The sequence below is a fragment of the Podarcis liolepis genome (assembly GCF_965112155.1).
Source record: "Podarcis liolepis genome assembly, chromosome: 15".
NCBI classification, from domain to species: domain Eukaryota; kingdom Metazoa; phylum Chordata; class Lepidosauria; order Squamata; family Lacertidae; genus Podarcis; species Podarcis liolepis.
Genome location: NC_139566.1, coordinates 12500433 through 12514811, shown reverse-complemented (window position 1 = coordinate 12514811; position 14379 = coordinate 12500433). Strand labels below are relative to the sequence as shown.

Below are 14379 nucleotides of genomic sequence, written 5' to 3'. Positions count from 1 at the left end.
CTTTAGATGCAACACTGCTGGAACCAAAGCAGATGAGAGTTCCAGCAGTAGTTGTCTCCAAGAGCAGAGACAGCGAAGTGCAAAAACCACTATTCTGAAAGCATGGGACTGTGTCCAACTAGCTTCTGTCAGAGCAGGCCCTCTGACCAAAGTTAGCCGTGTCCATTCGTTTCAATAGGTCTACTCTTCATAGGACTAACATTGGATACAATTCATGGTATGCAGCCTCTTACCTCTCGGTTGTAGTCCCTGTAGTAGTCTCTGTATCTGTTGTACTCATAATCACGCCCGTAGAACCGATTGTAGTCCCCCCTGTATCGCTCATAGAAGTTACGATATCCCTGTGGATTGAAGGAGCAGATTAGATGCAGAGACATGTATCTGGCACTGCACCTTAACATATAGCCTGTTCAAGGAAAAGTGGCTAACCTCTGGCCTTCCTGGAGTTGCTAGACTTCAACTCCCATCATTCCTGGCTATTGGACACACTGGCCAGGGCTGATGGGTGCTGGCACAGCCACTCTTACTTTATTATTTTTTAATTCTGTTTATATCTTGCCCTTCCTCCCCCAGGAGCCCAGTGTGGCTTCAGAGGGCAACTGCAAGAGGATTTGCTTTGCATGAAAAAGGTCCCGTGTTTAATCCCGGACATCTTTGGAATAAGGCTGGACTCTGAAACCCCATACACTGCCAGTCAGTGTAGCACAATACTGAGCTAGATGGATCAGTGGTCTGACTCTCGTCTAAGGTAGCTTCCTAGGTTCAAAGGTCGCTAAAAGGAAATCACTTGAAATTTCACAATATGGAAGGGGGGAAAGTCTTCCTGATTAAGAGTATGAAACCTAACTTATCAAACTTGGGCAAAGACAATCCATGGGGATATACTTACACCTCTGTTTCCAGGCTGCCCCCAGTACTGCTGCTGCTGCTGTTGCTGCTGCCCATAAGCCCGATTGTTGTAGCCTCCTCCTCCTCGGCGCTGGCCACCAGCTGGGGGCGAGGGGGCGGAGAATGTAACAAAACAAAGATGTGTCAGACAGCAGTGCCAGCTTAAGTGAAAATATTAAGAAGTGCTGAACAGTCAACCTGGCATCTCTCTTTTGTGTGTGTGGAGAAGCAGGACTTGAGCCCAGGGCAGGCAGGGCAGCTCAGGGGCATTCATTATTTTTTTTAGGAAGCATAGGCCAAAGATGCAAGAGAACATTTGCCGCTTACAAACACATTAGGATCAGCCAAAGCTTTTTCCTGCAGCTTGCTGGCCAGCCAAACCTCACCCTACTTTCCTAAATTCACAAGGGGGCATGGTGGGGGGAGAAGGATAGACGGTTCCCTTAGAAAGCTGACAATTAATATGACCCATCTTATGCTAAGTGTGGCTATTTCTCCGCAAATGGTGCTTGAATCACCACCCGCTGCCCCAATCCAACTCCTCCCAGTCCTCTACTCCAAAGCAAGGTAAACTGTGACCTCCCCACTTCTCCCATCCCCACCGCTCCATCCTTTGCTCCACCTCCCACAGAGCATTAGGCTACTCACACAGCAGCCCGGGAGGGTGCTGCATACTTGGATGCTTGGGCTGAGCTGCCAAAAAGAAAAACAACAACACTCTCAGTGAGAGTTTTAAAGATTTTTCAGCCTTCCCCAAAATGACTACAAAGGACCGTCTGCTCTACTGTGGAAGCTACATTTTTGTTATGGGCTTGAGCAGAAGCTATGGAGAAGTAGTGGAAGCGCAAAGCAGAGGGTTAAGTAGCAGGAGACAGATCAGGTGGTATAGAGCCAGAGGTGGGAGACAGAATCTGGACAGGTGGGGGCCCCAGTAAGCAGCTATGCAAAAGGACAGAGTGGGGTAACTCAAGATGAACCACTCTTGACAGGGAATAAGGAATTTGGGTGTTTCAAAATTGCTCATGGCTGTGTGATCCAAATGAGAAATCTTGTCTCTGGCTCCTTCTCTGCTGGTAGCAGTCTTTTGGAAAGGAAAGGTGGGAGGTACTACATGATAAATTAACTGAGGGCGCAGATGCCCTAGGCTGTTGCTCCAGAAGGTGGAAACAAGGCTTATAATCAAGGGGGAAGGGGAAATGAGACTGGTACATAATGGGGAGGGGGAGGTGATGAAAGCTTAGGGCAGGGGTGGGAAATCTGTGGCCCTTCAGATGTTGCTGGGCTCCCAACACCTCCATCTGCCCCTGCCAACATCATTTGGTAGAAATAGTCACTGGATGGCTGAGCAAAGGAAGCACCATGAGGTTAGTCTGAATGTGACCCCTAAAACAGACATCAAGCCTGCAAATGTGACTTAATGGATCAAATCTTTTATATTGTGAACTGCTCTGAGACTTGTGGTTATAGGGTGGTGTACTACTACTACTACTACTACTAATAAATCTTAGTAAAAATCTTAGTAAAAAAACTGCTGCAGCCAAGTCCTCTAAGTGCGCATACAATTATCCTGCATCGTCAGAACTTCTCACAAGTACTCTAGGCCCCAAAGGGGGAGAGCTAAACCCACAAGGAGCCAAGAATGAGCTGAACAGGATTGGGGAAGTCATTTGGGCAAGAGCGAAGCAAGTGCTACTCTCAGAGATGCATGGGATTTCCTTTGGGACCTGGGGAACTGGAAGCCCACAGCTGTCCTCAGCAGAAAGACGAATGAAGAGTGTCAGGAGTACCTCCAGAGAGCAGCCCTTGCTACTTGCAAACCCTCACCATATCCCTGGCCGCGGTTGCGGTTCTGGCGGTTGCGTTTGTTGCGGTTGTTACGTCTGTTCGTCCGCTTTTCGGAGGGTGGGAGCAGTTTCCTGGCCTCTTCCTTGTATTTGGTGACGAGGGGCTGGGCCTCCTCCTTTGCAAGCTCTTGGTACAGGACTTCATCTATGAAATCACATTTCTCCGGAAGAGAGAAGTTGGCTGGGATCACAGGGAAGCAGGAGGAAGAGGAAGTGCAGAATCATTAGAGGAAAGTTCTTTTCAACAGGGAAAACAAACCTGAAGCCCCAACACCACCACTTCGCTCGTGCTCCCACAGACCCTTTTTGCAGAGGCTACCTTTCATTTCCAGCATCACAGACTCAGGCACATCTTCTCCTTCAGCTTCCTCCCTCTGCTCCAGCCTGTCTTCCCAGTCTTCTTCGGTGGGAACCAACACAATCACCTTGCGCACAAAACCCTTGAAAGGGAGCAGCTTCCGCCGTTGCCCAGAATTGTACACATTACACTAAAAGGGAGAAAACATGCGGGTCTTAGAGATGGCAAGAGCACCTCCTCTCAGCAATGGCCAAAAGTCATTAAGGGGCTCCCTGATACCATAGCCGAGCAAGAATGAAAATGAACCAAAACATTACGGTCGTTAATTATAATCAGACTTCTAGTAGTCAACCCATCCTTTATGGTCAGGGGCAGGAAATGCTTCTAAAAGTATGGTGAAAGTTTAATTCATCTCTCCACATGTTAAGAACTCAAAATGTTAAGAACTCATCTCCTGCCTTGCCCTGTCTTGCTTTTTGTAAAAGTACCCTCCTCATAACCAGTGGTGAGGAATGGATGTTGCCAACACAACTCTCATCACCCGACTGCCGACCATTTTGGCTGAGGCTGTTAGGACCTGAGTGTCCCAACTACACCTCAAGGGCCCCATGTTCTCCACCTGCGTCCTAAGCATGTATTTAACGGAAGGCTTTTATTTCCCCTTTCCAGTAGGTTCTTCTGTTCTGATACTGTTTTCTGAATGTCACTGCCATCACCATATGCTAACCCTTCTCCTCTAACAACATGGAGAAGAACAGGCCCACTAAAACGTTGTGACAAAGACCCTTCCTCATGTACCCAGTCATCAGAGAAATCCTGTTTGTCAACTTGCGTGGAGACTGTATGAATACTTTGGATTTTCTAACTTCATTGCCTACCTCCTTGGAACTAAACCCCCTCAGCACTTATGTAAAAATACCTGATCGAGAATGAAGTTTCGCTTTGTCCTGGGGGCAATCTGGACCAGTTTACTAACACAACGGGCAGCTTGCTGAAGCAGTTGGTCTTTAGCTGCAGTGTCCAGGACCTCTTCAACTTCAGTGCCCTTTGTCTGATAAAAGGGGGGGGGGATATGAAGGAGACAACACAAATCAAGGAGAAATATGTCACTCACACACACACACTCACCCCACAAGCCACTACTTTACACGGTTAAGAGTTCAGGAACTGACAATAGGGATGTTATTCCAGGGTGTCTCCACCATACTGCCCTGCTGACATTCTTGGGTTGTTTATGGGTTCTCTCTTGTCTTCTCTAAAACTGTCTGTCTGTCTTCTACGGAGAAGTGAGTTCAAAAAACGCTTGCTTTTGCTTACATCGATGATTATGAAGGCAAGATGGCCAAGTCAAGGTTTAATCTGCAATTACCCCACCCAATTCGCTCAGACCTCAGATTCACCCTCTGGAAGTATACACAGACTGAAAAGTGGAAGTGACCTCTAACTTCTTACCCTCATTTGGCAGAGAACAATGCCTGTTCCCAAGACGTTGTAGCGCTTATCTTGATTCTCCTGGATGTGCTTCTGTGCCCAGTGGGTTTTCCCGCATCCTGGCAGCCCAACCATAAGCAGCACCTAGAATGGGGAGCAGGAAGAGAGTAAGCAAGCCCACAAATTTAGAAAAGTTAAAGGGGCACTGGTGCTAACTGTGCTGTTGGGCCATGCAAGTCCCTGTTAAGACAGCAGTTGCCAAAACTCCATTAAGATTTCATCTATGCTCTGAAATGCCTTTCAACACAAGGGGGCTAACCACAGAGAAGGCCCTCTCTTACCACTGCCCCTCCCTGCCCTGCAATTAGAACACACAATTTTCTGGACCCTTTCAATACATATCCCCTTCCTGGGAGATGCCCTGCCCCCAGGCTGATGAAAACACAGGATGAAATAGAACACATAAAAAAAGACTACAGCTAGGTAAAAGAAGAGAGGAGGTTTATCTACCTGGGTTTGGAGGCACATTATTCCCCCACCTTGACCACAAGCTATCTAAGGTCACACCCACAACATACATTTAAAATTCCAATTCTTACCCCCTTCAACAAACTACAGTTCCCAGGATTCTTTGGGGGAAGCCATGCAGGCTTAATTGGATTTAAATGGAATGTGTGGATGTGATCTAATTCACCAGAATTTGGTAAAAGACAGTGTCTTCACCACTAGATTATCCATTAGAGTTAAAAGATTAAGCAGCAGCAGCAGAACACAGTTTTATTGGGACGCAAGAGAAGCCCCTCTAGGAACTGAAACATGGAAGTCTGTTTTATTACCTCACACTCTCCAGGGGTTTTGGGTGGCAGGGGAGTGCGCACTCGATCCTCAACGGGGACGGCATGGATGAAGATGAAGTCCTCAGGAACCGGGAAAAAGGGCTCCTCTTTCTGGCCGAAGTTCAGCTCCACGACACAGTTTTTACACAGCACATGCGGCAGAAGAGCTCGGTCGCCGAGCAGCTCCTTGTTGATCTGGAAGGCCACACCTAGGTCCTCCCCATTCTTGGAGAAGGACAGCTCCACCTCTTCACTGTCAAAGTTCTGTAACACAGGATGCGCAAGAATGTGACCGGCAAGTCCCCGTGGAATGGGCACACACACACCTTCCTCACACTGTCACATGCTTTCAAAGCCATGTTCTAATAGCCTCCTGAAGACAAAGCAATGGAAGGCAAAGCTGGCTTTTAGCTGCCCTGGTTGAACACCACAGCCAGTTATGGGGACGTTCTAGTAAGAAGCATTAAGGCAAACCTCGTGACGGCACATGCAGTGCACGGTTGTCCCCTGAACGGCACTGCATCAAGGAAAGGAGCAGGAGTTAACTTTGTGTTGTTAGTTACACCTTGGCTGTACAGAACCTCATTTTCCCCTACCCCGGCCTACTCCGAAGATACCGAAGCGGCCCCTCAAGAGCCGGCCCGAGGCCTCGCTCACTGCACTTACAGCAAAGCAACCGATCACATCATTCTCCCCAAAGGGCTGACCAAAGTCTTCGAATTGCCCATTTTCAGCCTTCAACCCTCGTCCATCGTAGCCATAAGAAAACTCATCCTCACCTAGAAGAGAGCAACACTTACTATGGTGACTTCACCTTGAGAACTGCGATTTCTTCCCCCAGGCGGCGCCAGCTTAGTTGCGCTGCATTGCTGCCGGAAAGGAGGTACTGCTTACCTAGCTGTGAACGAGAGAGATCAACAGACCATCCAACGCGAAGCAACTGGTTCTCTGTGGACCCTTCCTTCAGCGGGAGGTTTTGTGTCACCTAAGGCAGATCAAGGGGCAATGCCCATTTGAGACAAATGTTAGGAAGCTTGTAGAAAAGTTTTCTGTGTGCAACAAAGTCCATTTGCAAAACGACACAATGATCTTTATTTAAATATCAGCCCAAGTAGACCCATTGTTAAACTGGCCCTCACAGCTAATCCCATTTAAAGCAACTTCTGCAGTACAAAACATCTTCCTCCAACCAAAAGAAAAGAAATATGCAATTCACCATTATGTTCTGATTACACATTATACTACTGCCTTCTGCTTTGATTGGGTAAGTGTTCTGTATTTTTATTCTTCTGTTCCTTGGCTGGAATCCAATTTATGTTGGAGGGCTGGGGGTCCTCCAGAGCAAATCTGGTTGGGGGGCCTGAATGGAGGCAGTGGAATTGCCAAAAATTGCCTCCCCCCCAGCTGCTAATGGATGCCTTTCATCACTGGAATGACACCAACTGATTATACTATGTGTTTTTAAAGGACACATTTGCAGCTATTGCTGTGTTGCTTTTTGCTTTTATTGCAATAATAAATTTTTGTTCTAAAACTGTGGATCACCTAGGCAACATTTGTTATTAGGCAACCTAAAAGTGACCTAAATTAAAATAAACTAGTAACAATAGCTCAAGCCTCAATTCCTTGGCAGATGAAATTCACCTATCCAACATGTGACTCTCTCTCTCTCTCTCTCTCTCACACACACACACGTGTTGTGTATACACATATACATTTATTGGCCCTGACTTTTGTCATCGTTATAAGCTGTTGTGCAGGCCCAACTAGCAATAGGAAGTGAAGGAATGGCAACATAAACTTTGTTAACTTACGCCTCAACAACCTTCACAGCAATGAGACTTCACTTACTTTAAAAACAGATCTGTGCAGTAAGAGTTGTATCCAACAATAAAAATTAATAGACCCAGGTTAGTGATGTCTATTAATTTCAATGAGCGTACTTTGAATATGACTAACATTGACTCTTAAATGTCCACTTCATGCCAATCTGGAGGGGTCCGAGTGCTACACTATGCCATTCACAATGAAAAACAACTCCAAGCTGCAGTCTGTTGAAATGATCACTCTAACTAGCTCAGACCACACTTGCTGCTGAAAGCTCCAAGAAGGCTCAATGTGGATTATGTGTTCCCCTGAGGAAAAGTCCTTACCTTTGCCTCAAAGCAGACCTTCCCCTTTTTCACCCCATGTGTGCTTCTTGCCCCAGACCACAGATTAGGGAACTTCTCGGAGAACAGAGGCTGGCCTCCGTAGCGGTCCTTGGTAGCTCTGAAGTGGAGATCGGATGTATCTGGGCAAGAAAGGAAAGCAGGATGCATTTAAAGCCAGCGGGTGTGTGATGTCTGCCATTGCAAAATAATATCGAAAGAGAAACCTGGGATGTGGATCAGTGATCAGATTTTGAGGCTTTCTGTAATCCTTTTGTTCATATAATGACTTCGAAACTCCTAAACATATCACCCCTTGTTCCTGCACTCTTGCTGAAGTGCCCAAATCCTCTCAGGTTAAGTTACAGAAAAGGCATACATTGTAGTGAACGTAGAAGGGATTTTTTTTCCCCTGTTGGGAAGGACACATTCCCTCCTGGGATAATTAAGAATCACATGCTGATGTTGGGAGCAATCTGAACAGGTAGGAGGCCAGGCTTGCCACCTCACTGGAGGAGGAACAGATCATTCTAGTAAGAGGACTAAATTCATCACTTGTAAAGTCTCCCACACCTTCCATTGCTCCCATTTTTGCTTCTCCCAAACCTTGCCTTATACAGTGAAGGAAGAAATGGGATAAGACTTAAAAGAATTTGAAAAACAGTGGTACCTCGGGTTACATACGCTTCAGGTTACAGACTCTGCTAACCCAGAAATAATACCTCGGGTTACGAACTTTGCTTTAGGATGAGAACAGAAAGCGTGCTCCGGCGGCATGGCAGCAGCAGGAGGCCCCATTAGCTAAAGTGGTGCTTCAGGTTAAGAACGGACCTCCAGAACAAATTACCGTATTTTTCGCTCTATAACATGCACCCGACCATAACACGCACGTAGTTTTTAGAGGAGGAAAATCCGTAGGCATGCCACCCGTAGGCATTTCCTCCATAACACGCACAGACATTTCCTCTTACTTTCTAGGAGGAAAAAAGTGAGTGTTATGGTGCAAAAAATACGGTAAGTACTTAACCCGAGGCACCACTGTAATGAATCTAGGTTAGTATTGTCCATTCAATTCAATGAGTCTACTCAGAGTATGACTAACATTTAATACAACCCCAAGTCTTTTAGGTCCTATACTATTTAGGGTTGGCAAACTGATCAGAGTTATAGCAGGGCTTGCTATCTTGCTTTTATTTTATTTTTTTTAAAAAAAATGAACAAAAAACACAAAAACTTTCAGTTGCAGTCTTACTATACTACAGCAGTCCTGACTTTTCTATGAAATAATATTTAAATTTTACGTTACACAGTTCACATAGCATACAAAATAAGCACATACATGTGTCCAGGATCACAGTATTCTCATCATCCTCTTCTCTAGCCTCCTCCTCTGGTGGTGGCGGAGACTTGGATCTATATTGAATATAAAGGAACAACCAACAAGGTCACATTAAAAAAGCATCCAGTAAAAAACTGGTATGTAGAAGAAAACAAAGCAATACCACAAACACCATGATAATCCCTGGAACCTCGTTCTCACATCTGCTTGCCCTTCCTCCTGATTTAGCATTATTTTCAAACCAGATATTAAAACAATCTCTAGGTATTCAGAACAAGTCAGGTTCATGGTCCATGTTCCTATGTTGTTTGACTTCGATACTTACAAGAGTTTGTTTCAAAAACACCACCCTCTGGTTCAAACACAACACGAAGCCACAATTCTGCAAAAGTGAAACTAAACTCTGCCCAAGTCCTCCTCCCAGCCATGTGTGTGGGTGTGGGAGAGAGAGAGAGAAAGAGAGAGAGAGAGAGAGAGAAATTGATGCTTTGCTTGTGTTCATTCACAAAGCACTAAACCCACAGTTTAGTGTTCTGTATGAACTTCATTGGCCACCTTGCATGAATTCCTGGACAAAATGAGCCACAGCTCACCGGCTATTATATGCCTCCTCTCGGAACTCATAGTAAGCACGGCCGTGCTCGTCCTTCTCATCCCGCTGTCTTTTTAGTCCATGGCGTTCTCCGTCTGGTCCAGCCTGCTTTGCTTTCTCATCATCCTCATTTGCTGTAAGAAAACACAACCACAAAAACAAAATAAATTTTGTTGAAAGCAAACACACTTGCATGTATAAGCCCCTTCTGGCCTCTCTTACCTTGGAATGAAACACACATAAGGTGTTTATCTAGGACTCCTAGGGTAGCCTAAATCCCCTGTGATCAACCTAAGGGAAATCTTTATAAACAAGCCTTGTGCCTCCTTTTTCGCTAACAGTTAACCATGGATTTAGTGAGGCTCCTGGAAGTCAAAGTGATATGCTTCATTTTTCCATTTTGGCCTATGGGCAGAAGTCTTACATTTTCTGATTCTCTCAAGCCTCCAGTTCTTTAGCGTACGTTTTATTTTACATCTACATCAATAAGGTATGCAAGCTTTCAGTTGCATTATGCCTGATGCAGAAGATAGGAACAAAGCCTCCACATCTGTAAGACTGATGTAGGCATGTGTTAAGTACTAGGATGACACTTCATACTGCAAATCAAACTTTAAAACAGATTTATGGCAAAGATGTGACACACCCTGAGCCCACATGTAGATCTTGAGGGTATTAAGTAATGTGTGCCTAAGTATAAATTCCTATTTCTTCCTTTAATGTTAAATGCTACTCAGAGTGGCCCACGCCCCCACAATTTTCTCATCAAAAACAGGGTTCAATGTATTTCCAATTTCTAAGGAGAATGAAGCATATGCTAAATATCAACATTATTCCCAATATGTTAATTGCTTTGTCAAGAAACAGCATAGAACTAAATAGGCACAAGAAAGACCATTTACCTCGGAATAGCCTATTTCAATGATGCACCATAATATGCCTTTTTTAAAAGCTTATTTCAATTTGCAACCATAGACAGGTAGCAAAAGTAGTGCTAGCAAACAGCAATAAGCAACCATACAACTTAGGAGCCACACATGGAACTGCTATAACCTAAGCCTATGCATGTTCCCCTAGGAAGTAAGCCCAGCTATAGTCAATGAGGTTTACTTCCTAGCAAGTGTTTAAGATTGTAGCCGAACTGCCTAGCTTTCTTAAGAATAAAACAAACCTTTAGAGACAGCACAGCAACTAGTTTTCCTCTTGAGAATCTGTCGTGTGGTCTCATGAACTTGATAACAGCCCAACATCACCATGCATAAATCTGAAATACTAGTTTTCCAAACCAATTTTTCAGAGTGTTTACCACTTAACCAAACAATGCACATAAGTTACCCTTAGTGCATTTCATGTGAATAAGCCTGGAGAACATGCTTTGGTTACCTGCAGCTGCTTACAAACTGAGAATACTGTTTATAACTATGCTTGGATACCAGAGGGTTTTTTTTTTAAAAAAAAATCAAAAATCAAGGACAGTTTATTCCAGAACAAAGAAAGAAAGTAAAAGTATCAGTCAGAGGCTGAGAAGTCTGATGTGCTTTCCCCTAAACACACATTTGGCAGCAGTGCTGAATAAAATTCTTTCAGCAACTTCTAGTTCAAGGCCCAAGACCACGGCACTGCACTACATCAGTGTACTTAATAGGTCTTCTTAGCAAACTGATGGCCCAAAGCAGTGAGAATACAATTTACAAGTCCTAAATTCAAATCACACCTTTGCTGTGAACTTTTAGGCATCCTTATACAAGCTTCACATCACAACAAGAAAATGCTAATGTTCAGTGATTTGAACACTTAAAATACATAATATAGTTATAATGCATTTATTATTATGCTAAGTTACTTTCTTGTGGCAAACATTCAGAAATTGATAAATTGTATAAACAACCCTCTCTCTCCTGTCTACCAACAGTAGAAAATTGAATAATAATTATAATTGCAACATTACTAACATTTATACACACAATCCATCATAGATGAAACTTTACAAAGAATCTTACCAGCAAAGCAAAACAAAAAGATCCCTGTCCATAGGGAACTAGCCCTTAAGAATTTAATCTAGTAACTTAGACTCCTCACAAGTGCTTCTCACACACACACACATTTTCACCCCACTCCTCCTCTAAGGAGCTCAAGGTAGAGTACACAACCAACATTTTTTTCTTACAACAGCCCTGTTAAGCAGGATAGATTGGGAGAGTGGACAGCTAAAGGTCAGCACTGAGCTTCATGGCTGAGTGGAGATTCAAATGAAGGACCCCCTAGTCCAGTGGTTCTTAGCCTTTTTGGGGCCACAGACCTCTTTAAGAACCTGCTAAAACAGGCACCCCCAAACTTGGCCCTCCAGATGTTTTGGGAGTACAACTCCCATCATCCCTAGCTAACAGGACCAGTGGTCAGGGATGATGGGAATTGTAGTTCCAAAACATTTGGAGGGCCGAGTTTGGGGATGCCTGTGCTAAAAGCTATTGACCCCTTCCTCAGAAATCCCCCCCCCCAAAGACAATTCTCAAAGTAACAGGAAGTAAATGAAATAAAAATCTTCTCTTTATGTGCCTAGTTCATAGCCCCCCCAAGCTCATCCATGGGGGTCTATGGGCCACAGATTAAGAACCCCTTGTCCTAATTCAACCTCACACGCCTCTACTCCAAGACTGTCTCTCATATCTTAATAACCTTATTTACACCAACCCTGACAAAGTATAATGCCCATTTATGGAAAGGAAAAAGAGACAGGGCAGCAAACATATTAGGACAACAGCCATAATTTAAATTAGATAACATAGATTATTATTTATTTATACTAAGCCATTAATGTGCACACCTCTTCACAAGAGCTAATTTCTTATGGACCACTTACTGCCTGCCACTGACTGGGATTCTTACAAAAAAAATATTTACAATTTAGTTCTATCAACTTCTACTGTATTTTTACTGTATAACAAAAAAGAGGTCCCTGCCCTGAGGAGCTTCCAATTTAATATTCAATTCAGGGGGAGGAAAGAGGAGAAACAAGATGGAAACAAGTTATCAACAGAGGAGAAATAGGAGTTCAGTTACTATTACAGTGAGACATATAAAGGAATGGCTATATATGAGAGAAAATAGTACCATGACTAAAAGAGCTAGAATGACAGAAAATCTCGTGAGACAGTAGAATTGTGACATTTCTATGCTAGGTCAACTGCATATAAATTGTACACTGGCTATTCACAACAGCAGTTAATTGGTGATAACACCATCTTCTGCAGTTATGAATTTACCTGTTGGCCCACAATAAACCTGTCAAATATTTTACTTTTGTTCTACAACCAATAACAAGTCACTGGGCCATTAGAGATCTACCACAATACACATGTTTACTCAAAAGCTAATCCTATTGTGTTAATTGGGAGCTTACTTCTGGGTAAAGTGCACACAAAAATACAATTCAACAGCCAAAATCCTATACATTTTTTACCCAGAAGCAAGATTCACAGATTTAAAGAGGGCTTATCCACCACTAAAGCTGCAGCCCTGTGCATCCCATCCGTATGCACATTAATTTGCAGGTTAGCACCACTGATCCAACACAAGTTAATTGCAAGTAAAAGATGCACAGGATGTGCTGTGGCATAGCGGCCCTTCAGAATGCCTCACAACGAGGATAAGAATGACAACACAGGGGTAACAACAAATAAAAGCAGCATTAATGGTAACAGAGAATAGGTAAGATATTGAGGATGCTGTAGTTAACCACCTCTCAACAAATAGGTAGTAATAATGATGGCAATGCGTAGGTAGAATAAACACAAGGTGGTACCCAACTATAGTGATACACAGGGTAGATCCAGTTAAATTAATAGACATTACTAACTTGGGGCCATTTATTTCAATGAGTTTAGTTTGCAGAACATGGTTGCATGCAACCCTAATATTACAACGTATAAGTAACAATGAGGATGCTGATGAGAAACAAATAAAGACACGGGGCTTTACTGTGCGCTTTCATCAGTATCCGACGTCAGCCCTGCTCTGAGGAGGCCCATTGAAACTTCTGCTAAGTTCATTGATCCGAAATGGTGCACTTCAGGAACGGCTTTCGCCTATGAAATCAATGGGCTGGGGGGTTTCATCCCGCGCTCGCCCTGCTAAAGAGTAGCCCCACTGGAGTGCGTCGACACGACCTGAATCTCGGGGAGGCTCTTGAGCAGAACTTCGCCGGATGCGTCCCCTAAACCAGAGGCAGCCCACCAACAACGTAGGCAGCAGCTTTGCCTGGCGGCCAACAGCCGCGATGCGAAGCGACCGTTACACTCCGCCCCCCCCCCCAACCAGCCACGATTCCCGCCTTACCCTCTTGCTCGGCTCCTTCCTTGGCCGCGGCCTCTCCCGCCGCCTCCTCGCCAACCCCGCCGCCGCCTCCTTCCTCCTTCGAAGGCCGCTGGGCGCCGTTGACCCCGCCGCCGCCGCTGCCGCCGGGCTGGGCCTGGCCTTCGTGCTGCTCGCCGGCCTGCTGGGGCTGGGGCTGGGCCTGGCCGCCGCTCGCCGCCGCCGCCTCCCGTTGCTGCTCCTCCTCGTCGGCCAGCAGCGCTTCTTCGTCCTCGTCCTCTTCCTCGTCCTCCTCGTCTTCTTCGTCGTCGCCGCCGCCCTCGTTGTTTTCGCCGCCTCCCAAGCGGGGCCTGCCGAGGCTCTGCCCGGCCGCCGCCGCGGCTGCCGACTCCGCCCCGGCCTCCTCAGGCCCGGCCGCCAACATCTCGGCGTCCAAGGCCTCCTGGAGCCGCTGGGCCAGCTCCACTTTCAAGCCGCGCGAATCCAGGCCTCGCCGCCCGAGCTCGGCCCGCAGCTCCGTCACCTTCAGCCGCTTCACGTCCATGGCGCGCGCGCTCCGCGGATGAGGGGGGGGGAGGAGGAGGGAGGGGGGAGGAGGAGGAGGAATTAAGCGAACGAAAGGCGCTCCGGAGGGACTGCGCCTGCGCGGTGCTCTCACGCTCGCTCGCTCTTCCCTCAGCGGAGGCCTAC

At 45.6% G+C, this 14379-nt stretch overlaps 1 protein-coding gene across 2 annotated transcripts in view; it reads right to left on the bottom strand.

The window, feature by feature from the left end:
• HNRNPUL2 (heterogeneous nuclear ribonucleoprotein U like 2) overlaps positions 1-14379 on the bottom strand; it is a 17626-nt gene extending 3247 nt beyond the window's left edge. The window contains exons 1-13 of one of the 2 annotated variants that reach the window (XR_014519727.1): positions 13714-14379; positions 9380-9512; positions 8787-8860; positions 7451-7590; positions 6192-6282; positions 5964-6076; positions 5298-5561; positions 4483-4605; positions 3950-4081; positions 3052-3220; positions 2384-2913; positions 890-2316; positions 234-341 (exon numbers count right to left, since the gene is read on the bottom strand). Coding sequence is in view for 1 of the 2 variants with exons in the window: in XM_083477535.1 (XP_083333661.1) it covers positions 234-341; positions 890-990; positions 2713-2913; positions 3052-3220; positions 3950-4081; positions 4483-4605; positions 5298-5561; positions 5964-6076; positions 6192-6282; positions 7451-7590; positions 8787-8860; positions 9380-9512; positions 13714-14233 (2169 nt within the window). In the remaining variant the exon portion in view is untranslated. The remainder of the gene's footprint in view (positions 1-233; positions 342-889; positions 2317-2383; positions 2914-3051; positions 3221-3949; positions 4082-4482; positions 4606-5297; positions 5562-5963; positions 6077-6191; positions 6283-7450; positions 7591-8786; positions 8861-9379; positions 9513-13713) is intronic. The other variant, XM_083477535.1, reaches the window with a different exon arrangement.